Below are 24,675 nucleotides of genomic sequence, written 5' to 3'. Positions count from 1 at the left end.
CTGATAGTCATCCTGAGGATCTCGTTTTGAAATCGCTTAAAATTCAAGGAAATTCCGAAATATATTTTCTTGATATGCAAGGAGAATGCAACGTGGATGCCATGTCGATATGCGTTCGAATTTTCTATTTTTTCAAACAATTTTGTCTCCTTCATCATTAGCTTTCATCCACTCTTTTAACTTACGCTATTAAATTCGGTACATTTTTTTTTTTTCTTTAAAGATAATAATTCATAGCGCGATTTCACTTTTAATAATAATTTACTCGTTAAGGGATCTGAATTTTTCAGTAGTGAGAAAACAAGAACAATTTACGGAACAAAAGTATTTACATCTTTTCAATGCGCTACCAATTAAATAATAATCGTAATATATTTTACACAACGCGCTTTTATACCGATTGCTTTTTGTCTTGCATATACACTTCATTTCACACCTGTAATTGTTCTTTATAATTTTGCAAATTGAAAATGCGAAAGTCACAAATTATCAACGTGACAGAATAATATTTGATTCCAATATCAAATAAATTATCTAATGATCGAATATCTGTTACTTGCTAAATTATTGTTAGAAAATTCTGTCAATCTTTCTTCATTTTGCATTATTATTATCATTCGAAGAATTTTGTTTTATCGTAACGTGGAAGGCCGATTTTACTGTAATTTGATTTCATCTTTTTTTTTATTTATATCTTACAATTTATTATTTAGTTATGTATATATATATATATATATATTTATCATGTAACCGTCGTAAACACCTACAGTCAACAATTCAATAACTTTAATAATATCGTTTCATTATATCCCATATTTTACACAATCTACACATAAATGTATTCTCATATCCACTGATATTAAATCGCGTTTAATTCTTTCTTTCTACTAACGATCCATCCATTCATCCGTACTTCACTCATTTTGCATATTCGCAAATTTGGTTTTAGAAGTAGCTTTCAAATTATCATTGAATAACTTAATATCCGGAACGATTTTTCTTGTTTTTTAACTTGCGTTTCTAAATTTTTTAAAGGGATTTTTGATTTTTTAATCTTTAATTTTATTCATATTTGAAATTTTTAATTTCGAAATAATATTCGTAATTTTTCAAAAATTCGTTGGATTATAAAATACTTTAATTCTTCTAAAAATTCAATTAACAATTATATGAATTAAATTTACTTTCTTGAATTTTTCTTTTTCTGCACAATTCACACTTTTTTCTTTCCAACGAAGTGCTCCTAGTTTAATTATTAAATTGGAAGTCAGGAGCAGAGATTATTTTCTCATGAAACAAAGAAATTCGTTCCGTCGAATAAGTTAAAGGGAAATTAAAGCTAGCGTTCATTATACATCTTCTTCCTAATTAAATAAAATTTCAATGAAAGATCTGTCGATTATTAACAAAATGATATCTTTATCGAAAACATTGTTATATTAACATCTCGTGATTGATTGAATACTAATACAAAAAGATAATTCACGATACGCGTTAATGATAATAATAAAAAAGGAATAAAAATAAAGATCGATCGAACGGTATTTTTTACCCTAAATTCACGTTTTGGCACGTTCTTTCAAGCGAAGCGAGCATCAGTTTTTACTTTCTTTCAATTCCATCTCACAGTTGAAACGAATACTCGTAATATTCGTAAAATTAGCAATCGATCTCTAATCTCTTATGCATCAAATAGAAATTTTCATAATGATTAATTTAATTTTTATGATAAAGTATATAACTTTGAACAATATTTCTCAATAAAAAAATTAATTTATACGCGTTAAATACGAATATCAACGCAGTGTTAAAATTTAAAAGGGGGATAACCAATTGCTATATATATATCGAATCTTGCTCGCTTCATTTATAAGTAATAATCGTATATCTCCTAACGTTACATACCCGTTTAAGATGCGCACACATGCACACACACACACACACACACACACACACACACACACACACACACACACACACACACACACACGCTGCAAACGATCACCCAATAATAAACGACTCGCCGTAATAAATGCTCGACGATACATACTTCTCTCCTCTTATTTTTGTCGATTGCAAAAGCAAAGGGATTCGGGGGAAGTTTACGTTTTCTTACAGAGTTATAGCTCGGTATAATTTCTTCACTTTATCTTTTGCTTCGTTTCTCATTTTTTTTTTCTTTTTTTTTTCTTTTTTATTTCTTTTATTTTACACTACATACTGGTGGAAGCTCATCATACGAACAACGTGGCGTTCACTGCATGCACACCGATATAACAGTATCGAAAGCACAGGATACAACTTCGTTTTCACGCTCATACGACGACTTTTAATTAATGATTTTGTGCTTGATCGCGCGACTCTCTTCTTTTTTGGACTTTTTTTTTTCTTTCTTCTCTTTTCTTTTCTTTTTTCTTTTTTACTCGCGAGAGATGGAAAAATGGAAGCTAAAAACGCTGCACGCTGAATGAATCGACTATACTTTTACTTGTTGTGGCAGTGCATTTATCGCTATCGTTACACAGATAATTTTTATAACGTTTTTTTTTTGTTTTTTTTATAGAATAAAATATGATCTTTTGTTGGTTTATTGGAATTATTCTTGTTCTTCAGTTTCGCGACAGATTCAGATGAATAAATATTAGAGAAGAAAACTTTTGATTCACATTGATAGATATTTTGAGGATTTAATTTGTATTATTTTATCTGGGAATTTTGAAAAATTTATCATGAGATATAATAATATTAAAAATTTGGAATGTTGATTAGAGTTCAACTTTATATACAACTTTTTTTTTAAATTATACGTTCTGCCATTTTTCCATTGAGGTTTTCAATTGGGATACGAATTTAAATTTTTGCAATTTTTCTGAAAGGAAAAAAGCTAATGAAAATTGCTTCGATTCGATTCGATTCGTAGTAAAGATTTGATTTGCAATTTTCGTGGGATAGTTTGTTTGTCTCTAAAATTTATTTGCAAAAATTTGATTGCGATTAATTATTCGAAATAATCGAAGATATTCGACAAACAAAAAATTCGAAATGATATTAAAATAAAGGAATTATACATCCGTAAAATTAATAAAGAAATTGATCGATCCAATTGTTTCCGTCGTTAACAAAAGAACTTTTTTCCCATTTTTGAACTCGTTAAAAAGTTTAGATAGAAAGAATAAGTATGAAATATAATATAATTTGACATAAAACTGAGAAAACTTTAAATTCGAATATCAAAAGATGTATTTTTCTTTGCTCGCCAACTAAATTTTCTACGCATAACTTTAAATTACTTTATTAATTAAATAATTTGTCAATTTAATATTATTGTAATTCGTGTAACGATTACCATAAATTCAGGTCATCTGTACAATTTTTTTTTTTTTTCTTTCGCATTTATTACAAATCTAATGATATTTTCAGACTTGTGTACTCCTAATCGTTGCTTAAAAATGTCAAATTAATTATCACTACGTCGTAATTGATTAGGGATATGTATTGGATTCGCATAAATATTGCTGACAATTACCAATTTATTTCTTGTTCTCCATCGAAAAATATATATATGTATATATAAAAAAGAAAAAAGGTAATAACGAAATAATGGAATTCACATTTTTTTTCCTCTCGATGATACCTACATCAACGATGAAATTCCCCCATTCATTTTTTTTTTTTCATTGTTTTAGTGAAACGCGTGAATAACGTGTGAATAATACCGTTCGTAATTTTAATTGGATTCATTAGTAAAAAATTGACGTAATGAAATCTCTGTGTAAATTTTTTTAATGATTATTAAGCTACTAAGTTAAAAAAAAAACTAATTAGAATAAAAAAGGAAAGAAAAATTAATCAAATTAAATTTTCGCGAAGAATTTCAACATTATTGTAAAGCAATGGATTTTCCTTTATCATTTTTCAAATCTTCCTTTTCTTTTTTTTTTTTTTTCAAGTCTATGTAAATCCTTTTTTTAAACAATCTCAATGAGTTGAACGAAGTGAGAATTATGAAAAGCCATCGAACAACAAATTATCCAACCAATCCTCCGTATCATTTATAAATACATTTGATCGATTCGTTTCAATCAAATCAAATTCACACGCGTTTCTTTATTCCCGATGACGAGCCACGTAACTAAATTTCACTCGTTTATTTATCTCGGTTGCCTGATATCCTTGTCAACTGATTATAAATAATATCGCGTCCACTTTCATCGAAGAGAAACGAGACATCCTTTACTCCTCGTTTCCCTCTGTATCAGTGTTTCTCAATCTTTTTTTCCCCCATCGTGCCTTTAAGATTTTATTTCTTCCAAACGACTGCACTTTTCTCATCACTCTTTGATTCTTCCTTCGTTTTTGGAAAATTCTGGAAATTCTTCATACGAAGAAAATTAATATTCCTTAGCATTAATTTTCAAATCTTTTCAACAATTTTTATTATTCCTCTGTCATGAGGAATGACCAATCTTCGAAAATCTTATTAAAATCCTTCCTTTTTGTACCATAATAATCGATTTTTAAAGATACCAGAGATCATTGTCATCATTGTCTTGAAAAATAAATATATTATTCCTCAAAATTTATTCCCCTCGCACATGCGTTAGTTACCTTGAGAAACACTGAGCTCACACGTTGAAAAGAGACATCCCTCCTCCCCTCCATCAAAAAAGGACAGACGGAAGAACTTTTCCCGTTGGACGCCACTAAAGGACAAAAAGAGAGAAAAAACAGGGGATTTAATAATTCTATCATTGGAACAGATAGGACAATTCGACGGGCCGTTTCGTCGAATATAGAGAGAGAGAGAGGGACATATAGTGTTGGAACATGCGCCGCTAACGAGATATCTCGTTAAGCCTACGAGACGAACAATCACACGGTGGAGCGAGCTGTTGTTCGACGTGACGGGAGATGTTCGTAAACTACTCGTTTCTCCGATATTCGTTAGAATATTAATTTTCACGTTCGTCGCACGACCAGACGCGATAATGCACACCGTGGTGGACGGAGTATTTATTTGAGGGGGTGGATCGCTCCTTCGTTTTCTTCTCTTGTAAACAAAAAGGGTGGGGACTAGGATCTAAAGTCGCGGAGATTTTTCTGCTCGATTTGCTTTCGAAGATGATCGGTGTGGATCGAATGAAATTCGATGGATCGTAGAGGGGGGTTGTTGGCCTTTTTTTTTTTCTCCTTTTTTTTTGCGGGGCATTCTCGTTATCCGATAGGCGTGCTCAATTTGTGGACGATGCCGAGCGAGAAGGATTCAATTTCGTTTCAATTTTTAACCACTTTTCGCTCGCTCGCTCGCTCGCTTGCTTCTTTTTTTCGTGACGTGATTTAGAATAGGTGGAAGGGGTTAAATTTTTTGCTTCGTATTGAAGAATCCTGGTATTCGGAATCACTGATAAAAATTAAGAAGTGAATGGGTTAAATGATGACAGGATTAATTAATAAATTGATAGATAAAGATCGTAAAAAGTGGGAAGGAATTTTGAGAATGATTAGTTCTTTTAATTTTTCTATTGTTATTTTTTGATACTTCGATTAATTGATTATCTGTTTTTCTTTCGAAGAGAGAACGTAAGGAATGGATAATTGGTCATTCTGTGTATGTGTAGTTGTCAAAGAATGAAATAATAATTAAGGTATTCTATCTAAAATTCCGTGTGTAACGAAACAATATTAAATTATATGGGGATAATGTGAAATGATTACAAAGGGAAATTATTTTAGTAGATTACAAAAGCGGATTGTTGGCTTTACGTGTATCCTATTATGTTTTAGACAAATTAAAAATTTACGCGAAATTCTGGTATCATTTCCCGGGAAATTTTAATATAACCATTATATTATTTGGAGAATAATTTTAATAAAAAAGATTATAAAGTTATCAAAGTTTTAAAATTCGAAATTTATTATGTAGTTGATTGTAATATAATTTTATGAAACAGAGATTAGATTCTCTAAATATTTTCATAAAAAACAATTTGATTATTACATCAAAAAAATTGTTCTCTTAATAATGTCTTGTTGATAATGAAAATTTTCATGATCCTTTCTTAAAAATTTCAACCGTTCAAAAAACGATCATTTAATAGGGCAAGAGTTCAACTCGGCTTCAGTTTTTATAGTCATTTACCGTATTTAACTACCTGACACATTGGCGCGTATTTTTAAAACCACTTTAAAATACTTCTCTGGTCTGGTTCTTTTGTTGAAAGATCGCACGAGTGGTGCTACATTAAAGTGTGGACTTACACATAGGTCAAGTAGATTACAGAGTAACAGGTGGATGGCGAAATTGCTCTAACGAGACGTGTCTTCTTAATTGGGAAGATAAAAATGCCCAACACACCGAGAAAACGAATTTAAATTTATCGCCTTCTGAAACGATCCCGAAATATTTAAAAATCAATCTTTTTTAAAAACTTTCTCTTATTCGTGAATTTTCAACAAACAAGATAATTAGTATAATTTGTATAATTTGTTGTTCGATTTTTACAAGCGAAGCTAACAACGTTTGATAAATCATCAGAAATATGGTTAACTAAAAATTTGATGATAATATGAGATTTGATATTTCGCGGTATAAAATGTGGACGTTTAATTTGTTGGTTCTCACTTGTATATATCGTACGTTCTTTTTTTTTTAAATGATAAATAGAACATCGATTTTTGAAGAATCAATAGGATCTAGTAATCGTTCGAAGAAATTTTTCATAGTTTAGATACATTAGATATATTAATATTTTGGTCCAGTTTAACGAATTCTCGAATTTTTTTAAGTTAAAAAGTATACCGATAAGGCTCACGATACTTTTATCAGTCGTTCAACAGTGCAGATCACGAAGTTTCGTATAAAATTGCTCTAATTCAGCTAAACTCTTTTTTTTTTTACGTTTACACGTTATTTATTACTTTCAAACTATATAGACAAATTTTATTGCGAAAAGTTGTAGAAAAAGTTCGAAATCGATCCAAAATGAAATATCAAAATTTGTATAAATTCGTATAGTAGAATGGTGATGCGTTACAAACTTTATATATCGTCGAATAATATTTTCGTGTGTAATTTTTTTTATTCAATCAATTTTATTATTCTACAACATCATTCGTAAAATAAATCCGTTAAAAGAAATAATATTTTCTTATTCGAAACTGTAAATATCGAAAATAAATATAACTAGTAAAAATGATCGTTTAAATACGATATGAAAAAATTAAAAATAAAACAAAAATTTCTACGTGATCTTTACTTACCGAATAAACATTCACCAAAATAATTCCATTTCGATTCTAATTCGTCGGCTAGATCCTGTAGAGTATCATCGATGGAGTGATCGAACGAATGCAACGATGAGACACAATACATCTCGTCAACGTAATCCTTCCCAAAATCATATTGTTTCGCGGTATAACGCGGCACAGAATGCTTAAAACACACGGGGGGAGGGGAGAGAAAAAATGATCGTGTCGTCGTTGAAATAAAAATATACGATTTCTTCGTCCTTTTCTTTCTTTTTTTTTTCTTCACGCGTGTTCTTTTTTTTTTTTTAATAACGTTCTTTACGCGAAAGCGAAAAATTGGGAAAATGCTATCAAAAGGATGCAAGAGGCGGATGGTAGAATGTCGTTCGAGGACGTCGACGAAGACACGTCGTCGGCGTCGAAGAATGGCTCCAAAGTCGAACCTGTTTCCCGTAAAGAACCTTGATACACGTGATTCAGTCTGTGATCTCGATCGCTGATCGCCTCGTTCGTGTCATCCTCCCCTCTTATGAATTTCTTCGAGTGTTTCGGCAGATCCATATCTGAACAGAGAGAAATTATTTCACGTTAGATTTATAAAAGAAGAGTCTTTTTTATCATTGATCGTTTTTTCATGTACAAAGAACATTTTAATATTTTCTTACTCGAAGAATTCTAATTATTTGATTCGAAGCTAGTAGCACGAGTCGTTACATAATCAGACCTCACGTATTATTATTATCTCTTAATGATCAAATATGATTCTTAATAAATAAAATTAAATAAAAAAATATATATAATTATACGAATAAATTACTTACACGAGTAATTGACTTTCAAGGTTCTTTTTCACGTAGAAAGAATTCTTCTTTCCAACAAAGCGAGAAACATTTTCGAATTTTTATTCGCGCAAGACTAACCATACGATACAATACGTCACGTTACCAATTTCCCCGATAGTTAGAAGGACAATTTAACTGACATCAGACGTCACTCTCCTTTTTTTTCTCCTTTTTCCTTTTCTTTTTTTTTTTTTTTTTTTACCGCATGCATAACTCCCCGATAGAAACTGGAATGGGGTGGTGGAGTGGAGCATTTTCACGCTCGACGTCACAGTACATAGAAGGCGGTATTGGCGGAAAAAGAGGAAGCAAGAATTCCACTCTTTGACGAGGAATTCCTATAGTGGATTCAATTTATACATGTATCGACATGTACACTACTCTCACACTAATCTCTGCCGGGCATCTCCCGTGCAACTGCTTACAGGCGATATTAAATTTGTGCTGCGGTTTCATAAAAATACTTCAGTTTTTTTTTATATTCTCTATCCCCGACGGCAAAACCGTGCAACTTGTTATATTAAAATTTCTTTACGATTCCGTTCCTTCGAAAATTTTTCCACGACAACACGTGGACAAACTCCCTGCCCCTCCCCCTCCTCTTTCCTCAGAGATTAATCCTGAAATGAAGAAACTTTGGATTTAATTTAAATTGGACGTTGAATTTAATTCCATTTTTAATGTAACATTGGATAAAATTTATTACCGGAAGGAGTAATAATAAGTTGTTCTTTTTTTTTTTTTTTTTTTTGCAAATGCAAAAGCGCGTGGAACGAATAAAAATACAATTTTCTAGAAAACGGATATAATTTATTTCCTTTTTAATTAGATTCTCATCATCTTATGCTATTTTCTTCGATTTTCGCTGATGTTGACGTGGAGATAAAATAATTTTATTTATAGATATTCCCTGAATAATAAGAAAACTTAATAAAAAAAATAGCCAATCTGTATATACATACACTTTTCTGGCTTTTGGAACACGAACATAATTATATAACTATAAATATGATTTCTAATATTTTTACTGAATCAAACGAATAAAACGTCAACAGAGTACACATCTCGTTATATACTAAAATTAGAATGTTATTTTCGCTGGAAATTTTTTATATTATAAAATCTGAATATATGAAAAATATGTAGAGACACAAGATGATAAAAAGAGGGAAAAATAAATTATTCGTTACGTTATTCAAAAAAATTTATTTGTCAATTAAGAAAAGATGTATGTATATCGATAACAAATAAATTGAATCATTTAGACTCGTTCGTTGCACCCTTTCGAGTAAAATGATTTTTCAATCGGCCTATCACGGACGGAGGGAACAATTTGATCAAGTTATCCCGAGGAATTGTCTGAAAAAAAAAAAAAAAAAAGGAGAAAAAAGTGCAATCTTCTATCGCGATAACGCAAGGGCCATGTGTTGCAAAATTGACACACCAGAAATTGGAAAAGGCGAAATGGCGAAGTTTCCTCGTCGCTCCCGCCTCTACTGTTTCGATATTGTTCTCTAAAATTATTATATCCCTCAAGTAATTCACCGGAAATTACGAAATAAAAACGATCCAGTTCTCTCTTCTTTCGTTCTTCAACGTTAACGTTTCCACGTAATGGAGATTCCACAACTTCAGAACGAAAGAAATTTACAGATAATTCGATTCATCATCGAATAATCGATCGAATAATTGAGCTTAAACAAAAATCTTCTTCGAATAATCTCGATTAAAATAAATATTAAAAAAATCCAATCCTGACGAAATAAACCTTCAATGCTCGAAAAACGCATCCCTCCCTCAAGTACCTCCTTCCTCGCAAAACCTCCTTCAAAGCATAATCGAAACGTGGAAGACGTGGAAAAAAACTCGGACTCCATTCTCTATCCTTTATCGAGAATTCCTCTCCCCGCAAAAAGCCTAATCGAGGGTGGGGAGGGGGCGAGGTCGTAACGAGCAATTTGCAGGGGCCGGATTCAATTTATTGCGTATACACTTCCTCGATCGGTTTCTGGTTCCGTGTCCAGATGTTGCGCGGGGGCGAGGATGAAAAGAAATCGGAGAGAGAGAGAGAGACGCACACACATACTGGTGTTTGGACCGTTTTGTTCGGAGAAGGAGGAGAAGGTTATATGGGGGAGAGGAGGGGTGAAACGTGCGGCAGCTCGTCGAAATAGCAGTTTAGCACTGATAGCACTTGGCGGACTTTTATCGATCATGTCTGGCAACAGATGGCTCACCCAATTCCCGGCGGCGCGTTTTGTCTGGCCGGCCTGATAAACGATAACTAATACGGAACAGAAGAAGCGGCCGAAAAGGGGAAGAGAGATGTAGAGCCAGAGAGGGGGAGGGGGAGGAGGGATGTTGGTCGGATATTGTTTCGCGGACTTTTAGCCCTTGACGTGACGTGCCAACATCTCGCCATTGTCCTCCCCCTCCTCGTGCTCGCCGCTTCTACACCACTACATCCCTTATTTGCTTCCACTTCTTCCACCTTTTCTGAACCAATCCTCGATCGTGTCTTCTCGTGCGCGGGGTGTGCCGTACGATTTTTTGATCTCTGTAGCTTGTGTGAAGGGATGTTTTTCGTTTCATCGTTAGAGGTGTTAATTTTTGATATTTAATTTTAAAATTAAATCGAGGAGAATTGTATTTTAATTAATCTTATTCTTCTAAAGTTGTATATAAGTATAGATTGAGGCTTTTCTTAAAGTTCTAAAAGTTCAGCAAGCGTAATTTTGAAGTTGTATAATAATGATAATGAAAATTATTTATAACGAGGGAACGAGATGTATAATGGCGCCAAATTTTTCGAAAATGCTTTGAGTCTCTTTATATGTTATTTATTTTTTTTTTTTATCGATTATTGGAAAGAATAGTTCTCTTTGAATGCTTTGTACATGTTCGTTTTATGCTCATCAATTTTTCAATAATTAATTATTTCGTTAAATTTTAATCTCTATCGAACGATCATTATTGTTGTTGTATTATTGTTTATTGTCATAAACGATACAATGGATGGTAAAAAGATGAAATAATTTTGTTATCTCACGTTATATATATATTTATCGAATATCTTTAATGAGATACTTTTTAGTAATCAATATTTACTATCGATGTCATTTCATGCTCGAGGACAAGGCCGATAAAGAGAGGTTCTGATTTCACTGAAATTATTAGACAGGCTGTATAGAAATTTGAGTATCCAACGAAATTTCCAGAATAAATAATGACATAATGATAATATAGTCAAATAATGGATTAATGGAAAAATAGAAGCAGAAAGTAAATTGGAAACAATAACTTGGAAACAATTCACAGAGATCGTTGAACAAATATCTAAAGAATACTATTGTTAAAATAAAATATAATTGTTAAATTTGGAATTTAACAATTAATTAGATTTAAACATTAATAATATGCAATTATTATATGAATTGTAATAAAGATTATCGATTAAACGTCTGAATAATATCATCACGAAACAAGATTAAAGATAATCGTCATATTATCGGCTTTGATTGGAAATTTTAATGAATTAAAATTTAAATTAATTAGGTTTAAGTATGGATACATATTCATTTTTTATCCAAAATATACGAATCTATATTTCTATTTCTCATCACTTTCTTCTGATTTTATTTCAATTTAAAATTGAAATTTATCCAACCTGATATCTCTCTTTCTCTCCCTACCAATCATCAGGATGACTATAGATTTTTCTTCCTTCCAACTTGAAATTAAAAAAAAAAAACATTACAAACATATCGTTCAAAATTTCATTAATAAAATTATTTTTCTTCATCGTCGAACAACATCCTAAATAACAAAATATCCACAAGAACAATATCTTCGAAAGATCATCCACTTTCCAAAAATTCCAAATTTACCAAACAACCTAACCAGAGAAACCATCTTCACCACCCCTCCCCCACCACACCTAACACATCCAAAAGCATCCGAAACAATTATCAAACTATTTCAACCGTTGTATCTCCGTTTCCCAAACCGCCCAACTTTCCCAAAACGTGTTCCACCCAATTTTCCCAAATATTAGATCAACCTAAACTTCCTTCCCACCCGTTACATTTCCCTCTTTTCTCTCTTTGCTTGCGTTTATACCATCGGTTTAACGGTTAATCCCCCGCAGCTTATCCGATCGCGTGACTTCAACGAGAAAGTTGGAAGCACGCCGCGAGACAACCACCCCTTCCCTATACACGCTAATACACGCCTTGGATCAGTTAGTTTAACACTAGGAGGGGGAGGGTTTACGCGATAAAATTTCCGTCATTAAACGAGGAAAGGCGTAGCGCGCTGATAATGGACTGCGTGTTAACCGTGAATTTCACCCTCCCCCCCCCCTCCCCTGTAAATACTTGAAATACTCAATTTTGCTCCACTTGTTACGTCTTCTACGTATCCATTCAACACCACCCCGCGTGCGCCTTTCGCGTTGGATCGAAGGGAATCGATTTCCCTCTCTTCCTCCCCCCTCCCTCCCTGTTTATGTGATTTGCATGCGAATTTTGTGTCACGAGCTTTATCAAAGCTGTTTATCAAAGAGAATCGGGAGTGGGAAGTGGGAATATGGGGAATCAATTAGGGAGGATTGAAATATGATTTTTAGATTTTCGCTTTTGATGATCAGATTGCTCGTGTTTTTTGATTTTTTTTTTTTTTTTTTGGAATTAAATTCGGATTTTTAATTAAATTATTCGAATCGAATAATTGAATATTTATTTTGATATATTTATTTTCTTTTTTTTTTAAATACTCATGGAAGTTAATTGGAGTTAAAAGAGATTTAATTTTATCATGTTTCTGTGTCAATGTAAATTATTAGGAGAAGTTTTAGGAGAAATAGAAAATTTTGCTATTTCATGGATCGTAAACATTCTTAATTCAATTTTTTCGGCGAAAGGTAAAATTTTTTTTTTTTTTTTTACTATAATTTTAAAAATTCCATCAATATTAAAATATTCCGCTTACTGAAATATTCTCTACACCTTTCTCAAACATTCACTTTCTGGCTTTATATTTTCCAATACGGTTCAATATAAACAGAATTCTTTAACACCCGTGTTTCCTCAACTGTGAATAACAAATGACGGCAAAATGTAGCATGAATTAGAATTATGTATGTACCTCCGCTTCAGAACATTTGCTTTGAAAAAAAGCTTTGAACGAAACAAAATTTAGAAAATTTCAGTTAGAAAAAAAAAAAAAAATAAAAGAGGAAGAAGAAAGAAAAAAAGGAACGTTTCGAGGAGTTTAAGTACGATTATATCCAAGTCTGAATTTCGTTTCATAATTTTGTCTCCGTGGATTTACATCACGAAGTTCGCGATATATAAAATTCGCGTTGCACCACCGACGAACGAACAAGGACGTCGCAATAAATTCGATCATTTTAAAGTTGCAGTCTTGTTATATACCGCATACGCGTTGTCTCCCGGAACTTTTATTCGAAAATTTATATTGCTAAGTACGAGGGGGGAGGGGGAGAGCAAGAGGGTGGAGGGACAACATGCGCCGCGTGCGATTATTTGGGAATGAAATTCGTTTTTTTTTTTTTTCCGTTTTGTTGTTTTTTTTTTTTTTTTTTTCAAGCGCACTCGAGATTTTTCACCGAATAAAACGAGCGGAACGGAAATGGCTAACGGATTTTTGATATTTGGAGAATTATCACCATGGTCAACGGTCATTCCTTTTATTAACCCAACAGTCAATAGTCAATAGTTTTTTAGAAAAAAAAAATATATATATATATATTTTATTGCCCAATATATTTATTCCATCCAGTGGAATTTTAGATATCCCCTGGGATATCGCATTGTTGATATTTTTATTAAATTTTTATAGTCTTATATCGAATCGAGGGAGGGGAGGGGGTCTAATATTTCATTTGATTTCATTCCTTTATTCAGTTGTATAAATTTTTGTCAAAAAATATACCAAGTGTATTTTTTTTTTTGCCGTAATATGTTATAAAGCAATTTAACAGAAATAATTCTATTTCCATAGTGAAAGTTTTTTTATTATATATACAGGGAATTTTATTAACTTTGCAAAAATATAAAATATTTTTTCTCCCTGTGTGATTTTGAACGATTTTATTCGAAAAAGATTTCTCTCGTTCGAAACTAAAGTGTATATGTATCAAAAGTATCAAAAAATTTTTTTCAACCACATTTACAATTTTTCAAACTCACAACATTTGTTAATTTCAACTTATCGAAAGGAATTTTACGCATTTTCATCCCATCCGTATTAATCTCGTGTTTGTCGATGTTATATTTTCAAAAAAAAAAAGAAAGAGAAGAAAAGAAAAAACATATTTGAATAAAAAAAATATATACACGCACGTTACAAATACATCACTGTGACACCAAATTGCAAATTATTATTCACGGAAATAAATGTATCGGTTGTCGCAGTTTTGCTTAGAATTAAAATTTATCGTTTTTTCACGCAACGATATACGCGGACAAAACATTTTTTTATTTATTTATCCTCCCTCCTTCGCCGAATAGTCGAACGAATATATCCACGTCGGGAATCGGGGACGAAACAAATTTGGATTTGGAGGGGAGGGGGAGGGAGGGGATCGGTATACGATAACCATCAGTTTCGCAAAAATAAGCAGCTTGGCCAATTCCAAGCCCCCGATACCAGCGGGCTATTACGCTCAAATTAATAATCAATGCTAATTGCCATTGTCATTAGGTGAACGACCATTATACGTCGCGAATAACTATGTCGTTCGATCTACTTTGCCAACGGTGATAGTGGGTATCGATATTATAACTCGATATAGATACGTGGAAAATTTTGCAGATTCGAACGAAATTTATTTATTTACTTTTTTTTTTTTTTGGCCTTAAGTCAATCTTGTTTCGAAAAATATATATGTATCAGATTTTATTCCTGTCGTCGGGAATCAATTATTATTCCCGATATCTTCTTGTATATCAATAATGCGATTATTTCAATTATTCCGTGCGGGCATTTATCTTTGATTTGCATGTAAATTGTTAACAACGATTTCAATAATCCACGTGTACTGTGAAGCTTGACAGTTTGACGTGTATATTTATCCGCGCGAATAATAATTATTTTTCTACTTTGAATGATAATTTTTTCTCTCTCTTTCTCTCTATCTGGTGATTTTATAAATTTTGGTGATGATCAAATTAATAGTTGATATTTTTTACGTATTTGTATTTTTAAACGTGATGAGTGGAATCGAGATATATTTCAAAATTCAAATATTCGATTAATGTGAAAATAATACGTCATACTACGTCATATTAAATTATATCTTCGTATTGTTTTATTATCACAATGATTGAACCATTGCATTCCCGCAGTTTTTTTTATATAAAACTGAGAGGAAATTAACGAAATTTTGTCGTGAAAATCTACTTAGGAAATAGAGGAAGCCATGCCATTGAAGCCATTTTTCGATTCACTCCGATATCTCGATCGGTTGCTGAGATACGAGCAGTTTTCATGGCGCTTGAATTATGAATGGGCCTCCGCTAATATTTTTATTTCTTGGAAATAAAAACGCGTACTACGCTCTTCCAGGAATCGCGTCTGTCGCTTGTCTGGAATTTGGTATAGGTCAGTGAGGCGAGGCGCGAGCGAGAGGTCCGAATAAACGACAGGGAGGGAGATAGTAAACGATTAAAAAATTACCGTTTCCTTTACACGACGATATCTCGGGAACCGGAAGTCGTATCGGGATGAGTGAAAAAGCGTTTCAAAGGGGAAGGTTCCGCGCTTCCAATGATCTTTGATTCATCGATAAAAAGTCATTATCTTCCGAGTTATGGGGGTTTAAATTTTTCCCTAATTTCAATACGATCTGACGAACTTTTGAGCTAAATTGTATACGTCGTATGTTTATTTGTAGGAAGGGAATAATCGTGTAGAGTATAAGATTAAACGTAAAAGTGATAAGATAATAAGATATTACTCTCTTTTTTCCCCCCGTACGCTTCGTACATTCCCTGCTATTCCAACAAATAGCAATTATTAACAAACAAAATGAAGAACACAATTTTACCTTATCCATGCTGCACTCTCTGCATCGACTCTGACCTCTCTCCGGTCTAATTTTTATCACACTTCCTCTAATTAAGCGAACGTAACGCAACACACGTATGCGATCCAATTAACATTGGATTACATAGAATCGCGATATTATGAGACGTGTATTTTTCACGCAGGATGTATTAAAATAAAAAAAAAAAAAAGGAAAAAGAGAGAAAATATCGCGCGTATGTTTCCAGAATATGAATTTAAAAAAACATTTGAATTATTGTTTCTTTAATTTCTGTGTTAAACGAACGATTTTTAAAGCGTTTATTTTTTACAAAAAAAAAAAAATTATAATACAAATAAAAATATTTATTAATATTATAATTTATTACTTCGTATTTTAAAAATTCGGCCTGAATCAATATCTTTGATTTTTACGATTTTTAAAAAAATTATAAATTCTAGATATTTATTATTTATCCAAGTATTTCGCGTAACTGATTTTTTCTTTTTTTCTTTTTTTTTTGAAACACTTTCACGAAAATACATACCTATAACATAGAATACTGTACGTGCACGGGAGTACACCACATTTTTACAACGAGTAGTTGCAAAGTAGAAAAATTCCCCGGGATAAGTGAAGGTAGAGAAAGTTCTGGAAAACTCTCAAGTTGCGATCCTCATAAACGCATTATCCGCGAAAACTCACCGTAAAGTCGAATGTTTCCCTCGGCATCGCCGATCGAGTTCTTCGAGATGCATTTGTAACCGCCGAGATCCTGCTTTTGCAGATTCATGATCACCAACCGCATCTGTACACTGTACACGGACGTCTTCACCTCTGACATCGAGTATTTGTGGTTGCTAATTATCATTTCACCTGAAACAAAAATTTCGTATCGTGTTATTATAGAATTCTTTTTTTTTTTTTGTCAATTTTAATTAAGATTATTATTCCGTGGATACGATCGTGGAATTGTGGAAACAAAGAGGTTTATGAAATAACGCTTCTTAATGTGTTTTATACTGCAAAACCAGTTTCCATTTTTATTATTATATATTACATTCTTAGCGCAAAAAAACCGCAGCAAAATTCACAGGGTAAATTTCTATATACGACTTCTTTATCTTTCCACGTAGCAAGGAATATTTTAAACAGCTTGCTTTCCTCTCTCCAATTTCTGAAAGGATTCCTTTTTTTAAAACTGTGAAATTAATCTTCGATCTTCATTTTTTTTTTGTTTTTAATTAACTCAATATTTTCTTTAAAAATACGTACACGATTTCGATTAACTTTTACAATAATCAAGGAGGAAAAAATTCCAAAGCAATCTGTACAAATAATTCCGTATAAAAGGCAAATCGAATTATGCAAACTTCGTCCCACGGAGAAAACGTTACATCGTAAGAAGGTAGAGAAAAAGAAAAAAAAAAAAAAAAGAATCTGCCAAGAAGCCGGTAAAATGGGAATTTTCGAACCGTACAATGCTCGAGGTTCGCTTCGCATTTAAATTTTTGTACGTGACTTATCTTCGCAAGCGTACACGCTTCGCCGGATTATTATTTTACCCAGCCAGCCAACGAAAATCCACTTTCTAAATCGCGTGCGATTTAATAAACCTATCGATTCACGTTCTTCGACTTCGAAAATAAAATAAAATAAAATATCCTTTCTTCTTCTCGTACCAACCACCCTCTTTCTTCCCAAACGAATATTTATCTATTTTCCAGAAGTTTCTTATCAATTTTTCGTTCCTTTCTAACCTTTGTATAAAAAGAATGTATTCCAAAATAACGTTAACAAATATCGACTTTGATATTAAATTTCCCATTTTCCCAAGTGACGTGTTATTATAGAAAGAAATCTCTTGACTATACACGATTTCATTTATGAAATTGTTAAGTATACAGACAATTAAAATAAACTGGAACAGAATTATCACAGAGATGCAAGAATATGCATAAGAAATGTAATGTTTTTAGATAGGTTTTTCAAATTTTCTTATCAATTTTTCGTTCCTTTCTAACCTTTGTATAAAAAGAATATTTCAAAATAATGTTAATACAGATCGAATCGACTTTGATATTAAATTTCCCAAGTGACGTGTTATTATAGAAAGAAATCTCTTGACTATACTTTTGATTTCATTTATGAGATTGTTAAGTATAGAGACAATTAAAATAAACTGGAACAGAATTATCACAGAGATGCAAGAATATACATATTGTAGAAATGTAATGTGTTTTTAGATAGGTTTTTCAAATTTATCACGATTAAGTAACACAAATACGCGATAAAACGGGACGAGTGCGACACGGTTAATCGAATCTTACCTGATTCGCGCGTCCAATAATTAATGGCCTTGGGGGAAGCTTCGACGAGGCAGACCAGCGTAACGTTGGTTCCAGTTGGCGCTCCGACTAGCTGGTTCGGTACTTGAACCATGGGGTGAACTGCAATTTATCGTGACGCCATTAATCAATGGCCAAACATATAAAGTATATGTAATAATTATCGGCCGCATCGCGATTTGTCACCCGCCATTGATACGGATCAATTGGAACGCGGCGACACGTTTGCAGATTTAAAGTAAAGTATTTCCAATGAAATTATTCTATGCCTCGGGGGATAATTATTATTCGAAGAGTTGTAAGAGTTTTGTTATCGTTATCCTTTCTATTTTCTTATTGAATTTAGTGTAATCATTCTTGAAATGATTACATATATTCTACGAAAAAGTTATACGAGATAGAAGAATGTTTAAACTCTTTCTAAAACTTGTATCACCGTAAACCAGTGTAATGAGTCTCTTGGGCACTATTTGCAAGGAAAAGAATACACGTACGTTATCCTATACACATCCTGTTCGTACACGCTTCCCTCTGTTTCACTATCTTTCCTGCTATTTCAAGTAAACTGTCGTTTTTTTATCACTGCCGCTCCCTGTGTGCTCTTCAGAAAAGTTTCTTCGACGATAGTAATTCCGTGTTTTAAAACTGATAAAAGGAAAGGGGGGGAAGGGGAAATCGGGAAGAAAAATAAATTATATAGTATTTTAACGCGGCTTAATTGCTTCTACGATTTTATTCGACATATCGTTAATTCAGATAAAGTAGGATATTCAACATATTATCCAGTTCCAAACATTCTACCATCCATTCAAATGCTCCATTATTTGAAACTAAGTGTGCTTGTTTCATGATATCGATATTATGTCAACATTTTGTGTATATCGGAGAGAAAGTATATATATATAACAATAACCGTGAAATCAAATAATTTATCGAGAACTAAAAATATTTATATATATACAAAAATATTACTCGAACGATGAATATCACAGATACGATAAATATTAAACTGGAAAAAAATTCACGTACCTTTTCCACGGTGTTGAAAACATAAAATTTTCCATAAAGAGCAAAGAGTATAAACCACTGCAACCACGAATCAAACGTCTTCGTTTCACGCTCTCTCCATCTTTACACCGGTCATAAATTTAATAATCGCACATATCTCAAAGGAAAGAAAGAAAGAGAAACCCTCAATCACGACACGTAAAACCACGTTTAATATACCTGTTAAAAATTTCCAATCTTCAACTTCTCAACCATCTTTCCAACCGCAAACAACACCTTTCTCTCTCTATCTCTATCGTTGAATTAAATATAAGACACTCCGCCACGAAACTGTGTCACGTTGCACAACGAAACCAACCCCTCTTTAGCACAACTCGGATCATATTCATTCCGCAATTTGCACAATTGCTGCGCCCCCTCACGAAGCACTGAAACTCGGGAAGGGGAGGGTTAAGAGCAACAGAAGTCGAGGCAAGCAATCGCCTTACGAGATATTTTCGCGGTGTTTGTCCTTTTGTGTTCGGGGCATTAACCCTCTCCAGGGAGGGGAGGGCCGCGTAACTTATGATAATGAAAATGCCGGCGTGGTCTTGTCATTTAGAAAAGGGGAGGAGGGAGGAGGGAAGTAACTCGCGCATCTTTCGTTCCAAATATCGTAAGCAGCTTTCCATGAGCTGCTTACGTTGTAACAGCCATCCAAGCCTCGGACTCGACCAGTTCTTTTGACCGGAAGACTAGCCTCCCCTCATTGCTGCATTTCAGAGGCCCAGAGGAAGGGAGGAGGGCACAAAGGGCTCGCTCGTGTATCGGGCAAGGAGCTCATCTGCATATATTTCGAAGATAAGTAGAGGAAAGTGGACCAGATGCATACGTCTTGAGGGATATCTCGTTGGAGGAACGAATTTAAGATATGTTGAGGGATAAGGAGGGTTGTTCAGTTGTTTAGAGTGGTGGAGAAATATTTTCTGAAAAATAATTTTCTCCTTTTCTCTTTTTTTATACGTAGTAATATTGTTAGATCCGTTTCTTTGTTAGTTGAAATCATTTTTAATACGATACCTGTATTCTTCAAGCTGGTTAGATTATAAATTCCGCATCTCGTTTACACGAGGTGAGGTATGATAAAACGGTGCTGGTGATGGATGTGCGATGCATGAGATCCGCGGGAACGTGATGAAATTGTCAAAGCCATGCAGGTTGATCAAGTTGGAGAAAGCTGAGAGTTCGAAAAGGGCGAACTTGATTAAGATCAAAATTGAACTGTGGAGGAAGGTGGGTGTAACGTACACGATAGTTGCGCATATATTGGGATACCTTGTACAGTAAAACCCTTAACCCCAACGAGGTCCACGGTGTTGCATATAACACGAAAACAAATCTGCAGTGCACCCGTGGGACGTTGTAGGTTTGCGAAGGAATAAAGCGGGAGAGGCCTTTGATTCCCTGGTGAGAGGAAAATACATTTTCTGAACTGTCAGCCTCCGGAATAAACTATATCGTTGCCTCTTACCAATAAAATATCATAAATTTAACCGAGCCTTCAATCCATATATCAAGACTGTGTGTACAATTGCGTGAAATCTATTTTATACGATTGTATAAAATATTTTATAATGCATTCTTTATATATTAATTGAGGGGGAAAGATCGAAAATTTTGTTTTTAAATAAAAAATTTTTACAATAAAAGGTAATATTTATGAATTGTAATAAGTAACTAGAATCTCTATAAAAAATATAATATTAATAAGGAAGCAATTTGATATCAAAATGACATCAAAATTTGTTTTTAATCTTTAAAGGAAGATCTTCGATTTTGATTAAATTTCCATATATATATATTCATTTTCCAGTATTTAAGAAAATTGGATGGGAATTTAACAAACGTTAAAACCTATTTCGAAATTATTATTGAATAAACGACAAGAAAAATTAAAATAGAAGAGAATAAAAAATTTAAGAATAAGACAATGAAGAAAAGTACTACAGTTTGAAATATATTCAAAAACTTTGTTGTCAAAAAAAAAAGAGTAAAGATTTTTACATATCTTCAAACCGAGGTTAAAACAAAGCAAAATTTAATTCCGGGCAAAAGATTCGTTAAATTTCCATCAACGAAAATAATTAATTAAAATCACGCGTAAAATACGCGTATATACGCGTCGCGCGTAAATCATTTTACAAATTTTACAAGGTAATTAAATAAATCACGTGGCTCAGAAACGTTTATTCAAGAGGGATATGGAAAAAAAAAAAAAAATAAACGTACATATGGACGAAAGGTGTCACGTTACGAACAATTTCCGGCACGTGAAAGTTTTATCCACTGTCGATACGGACAGAATTATTTAATACATCGCGTGGCCAATTAAAACTTTTTTCCTCTCTCTCTTTCTCTCTTTCCTCCTCTCGATTCGCGCGAGCAACAGACTTGCGGGTATATCGTAAATCAATCTTTATATCTGGACACGTGGTATCGATTGGTACTCGTTCGAATATTCATTTATCCTCCGACTGCGTGGCTCCTCGCCTCGATGTTTAGATTAATGAGCCGAACGTAATCCAATTCTGTAATTGGCCGGCGCGAAATTGAAATCGATGACACCGAAAAAAAAAAAAAAACACGCGCGAATAAAGATGCGTACCGACGGGGCAATAAACGCCAACAACGTTTCAACGCGATCGAAATTGGAAACTAATCTCTCTTTCTCCGTGGAAATCTCGCCTCGAACGATGATTTTCACGCGAGATTTCTTCTTTTTTTCTATTTATTATTATTTTTGCTATTTAAACTTGTTAAATTGTCCACAACGAATTTATGAACAGTGGTGTATCACAGGGGTTTAATTGGTATTAATAATCGTATCGATTATTCGTGGCACGAAGTTAAGTTTATTTATCATTGTTCTAATTTTGTGTTACTAATTGCAAATTGGCTGGGTGGCCAAGTTTCGTGTTTTTAACGATAAGCAATGTTGGCACGAATTAAATGCGAATCGGTTTCATTCGTTATCTTTTATCAAGCGTTGTTATATATACATTTCCGAGTGCAGTCTTCGATTTTGTATATTTACACGCACGAATTTCGAGTCGAGATTCCCTGATTTATGATGCGGATCATCGATAAATTTAAATTAAATAGAGGGAAAATTTAAATTTTACCTCCGATTTTAATCGATCCATCCAGATCTTCGCGGATAAGTGTTCTAATCCTCATAAAAAATAAAATACTAGTCTTTTTAAATCATTTCTCCAAAATTTCCAAAAACCTTTAAATAATATCCATCGCGAGAAATATCAATATCCTTTTCAACGTGCATCGAACGTTGATGGATAATAAAAAATCGATATCGAGGAGATCAAGTGGATAAACTTTCTGATTTTTTTTCTTTTTTTCTTAACACTCTTTTTCCTTATATATCCACTAATGTATATAATTGGAAGGGAAGGGAAGAAAGGATGGGAGAAAGGTAATTGGAAAAGGGTGACAGGTGGTATCAGGGGGATGAAGGTGATATTCTTGGAAAATGTTGGGGGATGGTATTTGGTCGGCTGGCCGCGAAATAAATCATTTAAATTGGAGGAAAGAGAAATCCCGGCTAATAGCTCAGGATCTTGGCGAAGGTGTTGTCCCCCTGATGCGATTGCGGCGATGAAGTAAGCCTGTAAGGCGAAACATTGGGACGCCCTAATAGGTTTCCAGCTCGGTCAAGCCCAGCCTTATGTGCTTTCCCCGATGGTAGACGATCTTCATGATGAGTATTACCCCCATAACATCAAAACTTCCCTTCGATAAATTCTTCTTAACCTCTGTTAACGAGGTATCTTGCTCGATCGATCCTTTCGAATAATCCTGTTATTTATTAACTTCGACGATGATTAATCCAATTGTTGATACGTAAAAGTTCAAGGTTTGCTGTTTTATTTTGCTTCTTTCTTTCTTCGTTGTGCTCTTCACGACTAGTATACTCCTTTATTAAAATAGAACAAAGTTGTTAATAGTTTAATTCGATATATTAATTTGTTTTCAAAATGAAGAAATTAAAAGAAATTGATAAATACCTTCAAAAAAAATACTCGAAACTCTCTCTCTTTCTTTCTCCTATCTTCAAATATATTCCAAATCAACGTGAATTGGAATAAATCACATTTCACGGAATGAAATCTTCTCGAAAGAGCTGCACAACAATCGACCATAAATTCCCTCCAATTAGACGTTAGACGGAAAATTTGCTGGAAATCGTTCGAAGGCGCGACGCGTTAGAAACGACGTTAAAACATCGGATCGTTCTAGCTGATGTCCAGCTGGGAATATCGTGCAAGCGAAATACGCTTGCCGTGCTGCGGCAAAACGCTAGGAAATCCTGTAATAGGTTTCTGGGTTGACTGGCCAAGGGAAGGAGGCGCTGTGGTTTTGCGGAGGGGAGGATGGCCACCGCCGTAGAAAGCGGAATTCCCTCTGCTTCTGGGCCAAACGACAGATCTTCTTCCTACTTCCCTTCCACTCCTAATGCTATAACCTTCCATCCGCGTCGCTCCAGAAACGATTCGTACGACGAATTTCTTCGCTCAATATTGATGGTTTAAAGTTGCACCCCTCGTCGAGCCTTGCGAATTCCGCTTGCATCCCCCCACGTCAAATCCTTGGAAATGATAGCCGTTCAATTTCATGTCTCTTCAGAATTAATTTAACAGCCGGTGTATCGATATCTGACATTTTGAAGATCGAGCCAGGAGAAGAAATTCTTGATTTTACAATAACAATTACAGGAATTGAAGACGAATTCTATCAGATAGATAGATGACATTTTTTAAATTCAAAGATGTCAAATCGAATGTCAGTGTTGTTTTCAAAAAAATTCGGATCGAACAATGGATTCTCCTAATTGAATAATTTCTTTTTATTCAAGAGAAGATTATCGATCTTCGCGGATCATAAGAATGATGGTATTCAGGAATTCATCGTATTTAACGAACGATCGTAAATCACGATAGGCCGACTGAAGGTGTAAAAAGAACAAAAAGGATGTAAATCGTAAACTGCAATTTAACGTGTAACTGGATGGTTAGGCGGGCAAAGGCGACAGAAATCCAATACTGGCGGTAAGAGGTGTGCGCGTAAAATTCTTATCTATGGAAACAAGAGTCGAAATTCCAGATTAGCGTGCGAACGATAAAAC

At 33.6% G+C, this 24,675-nt stretch overlaps 2 protein-coding genes across 7 annotated transcripts in view; one reads left to right on the top strand and one right to left on the bottom strand.

Annotated features, from left to right (window-relative positions):
• Positions 1-24,675, top strand: part of LOC107964069 — an 81,653-nt gene that overhangs the window by 14,722 nt on the left and 42,256 nt on the right. The gene's annotated exons all lie outside the window — the stretch shown is intronic.
• LOC410888 (lachesin) overlaps positions 7,543-24,675 on the bottom strand; it is a 180,778-nt gene continuing 163,645 nt past the window's right edge. For 2 of the 3 annotated variants that reach the window (XM_026446469.1, XM_016910861.2), the window contains exons 7-9: positions 18,471-18,590; positions 16,846-17,016; positions 7,543-7,811 (exon numbers count right to left, since the gene is read on the bottom strand). In XM_026446469.1, the coding sequence (XP_026302254.1) occupies positions 7,567-7,811; positions 16,846-17,016; positions 18,471-18,590 (536 nt within the window). In that variant the 3' untranslated portion in view covers positions 7,543-7,566. The remainder of the gene's footprint in view (positions 7,812-16,845; positions 17,017-18,470; positions 18,591-24,675) is intronic. The other variant, XM_026446470.1, reaches the window with a different exon arrangement.

This window comes from Apis mellifera, linkage group LG2, assembly GCF_003254395.2.
Source record: "Apis mellifera strain DH4 linkage group LG2, Amel_HAv3.1, whole genome shotgun sequence".
Lineage (NCBI taxonomy): Eukaryota > Metazoa > Arthropoda > Insecta > Hymenoptera > Apidae > Apis > Apis mellifera.
The sequence above is the reverse complement of the archived record's forward strand: the minus strand, read 5'-3'. Positions and strand labels throughout refer to the sequence as shown.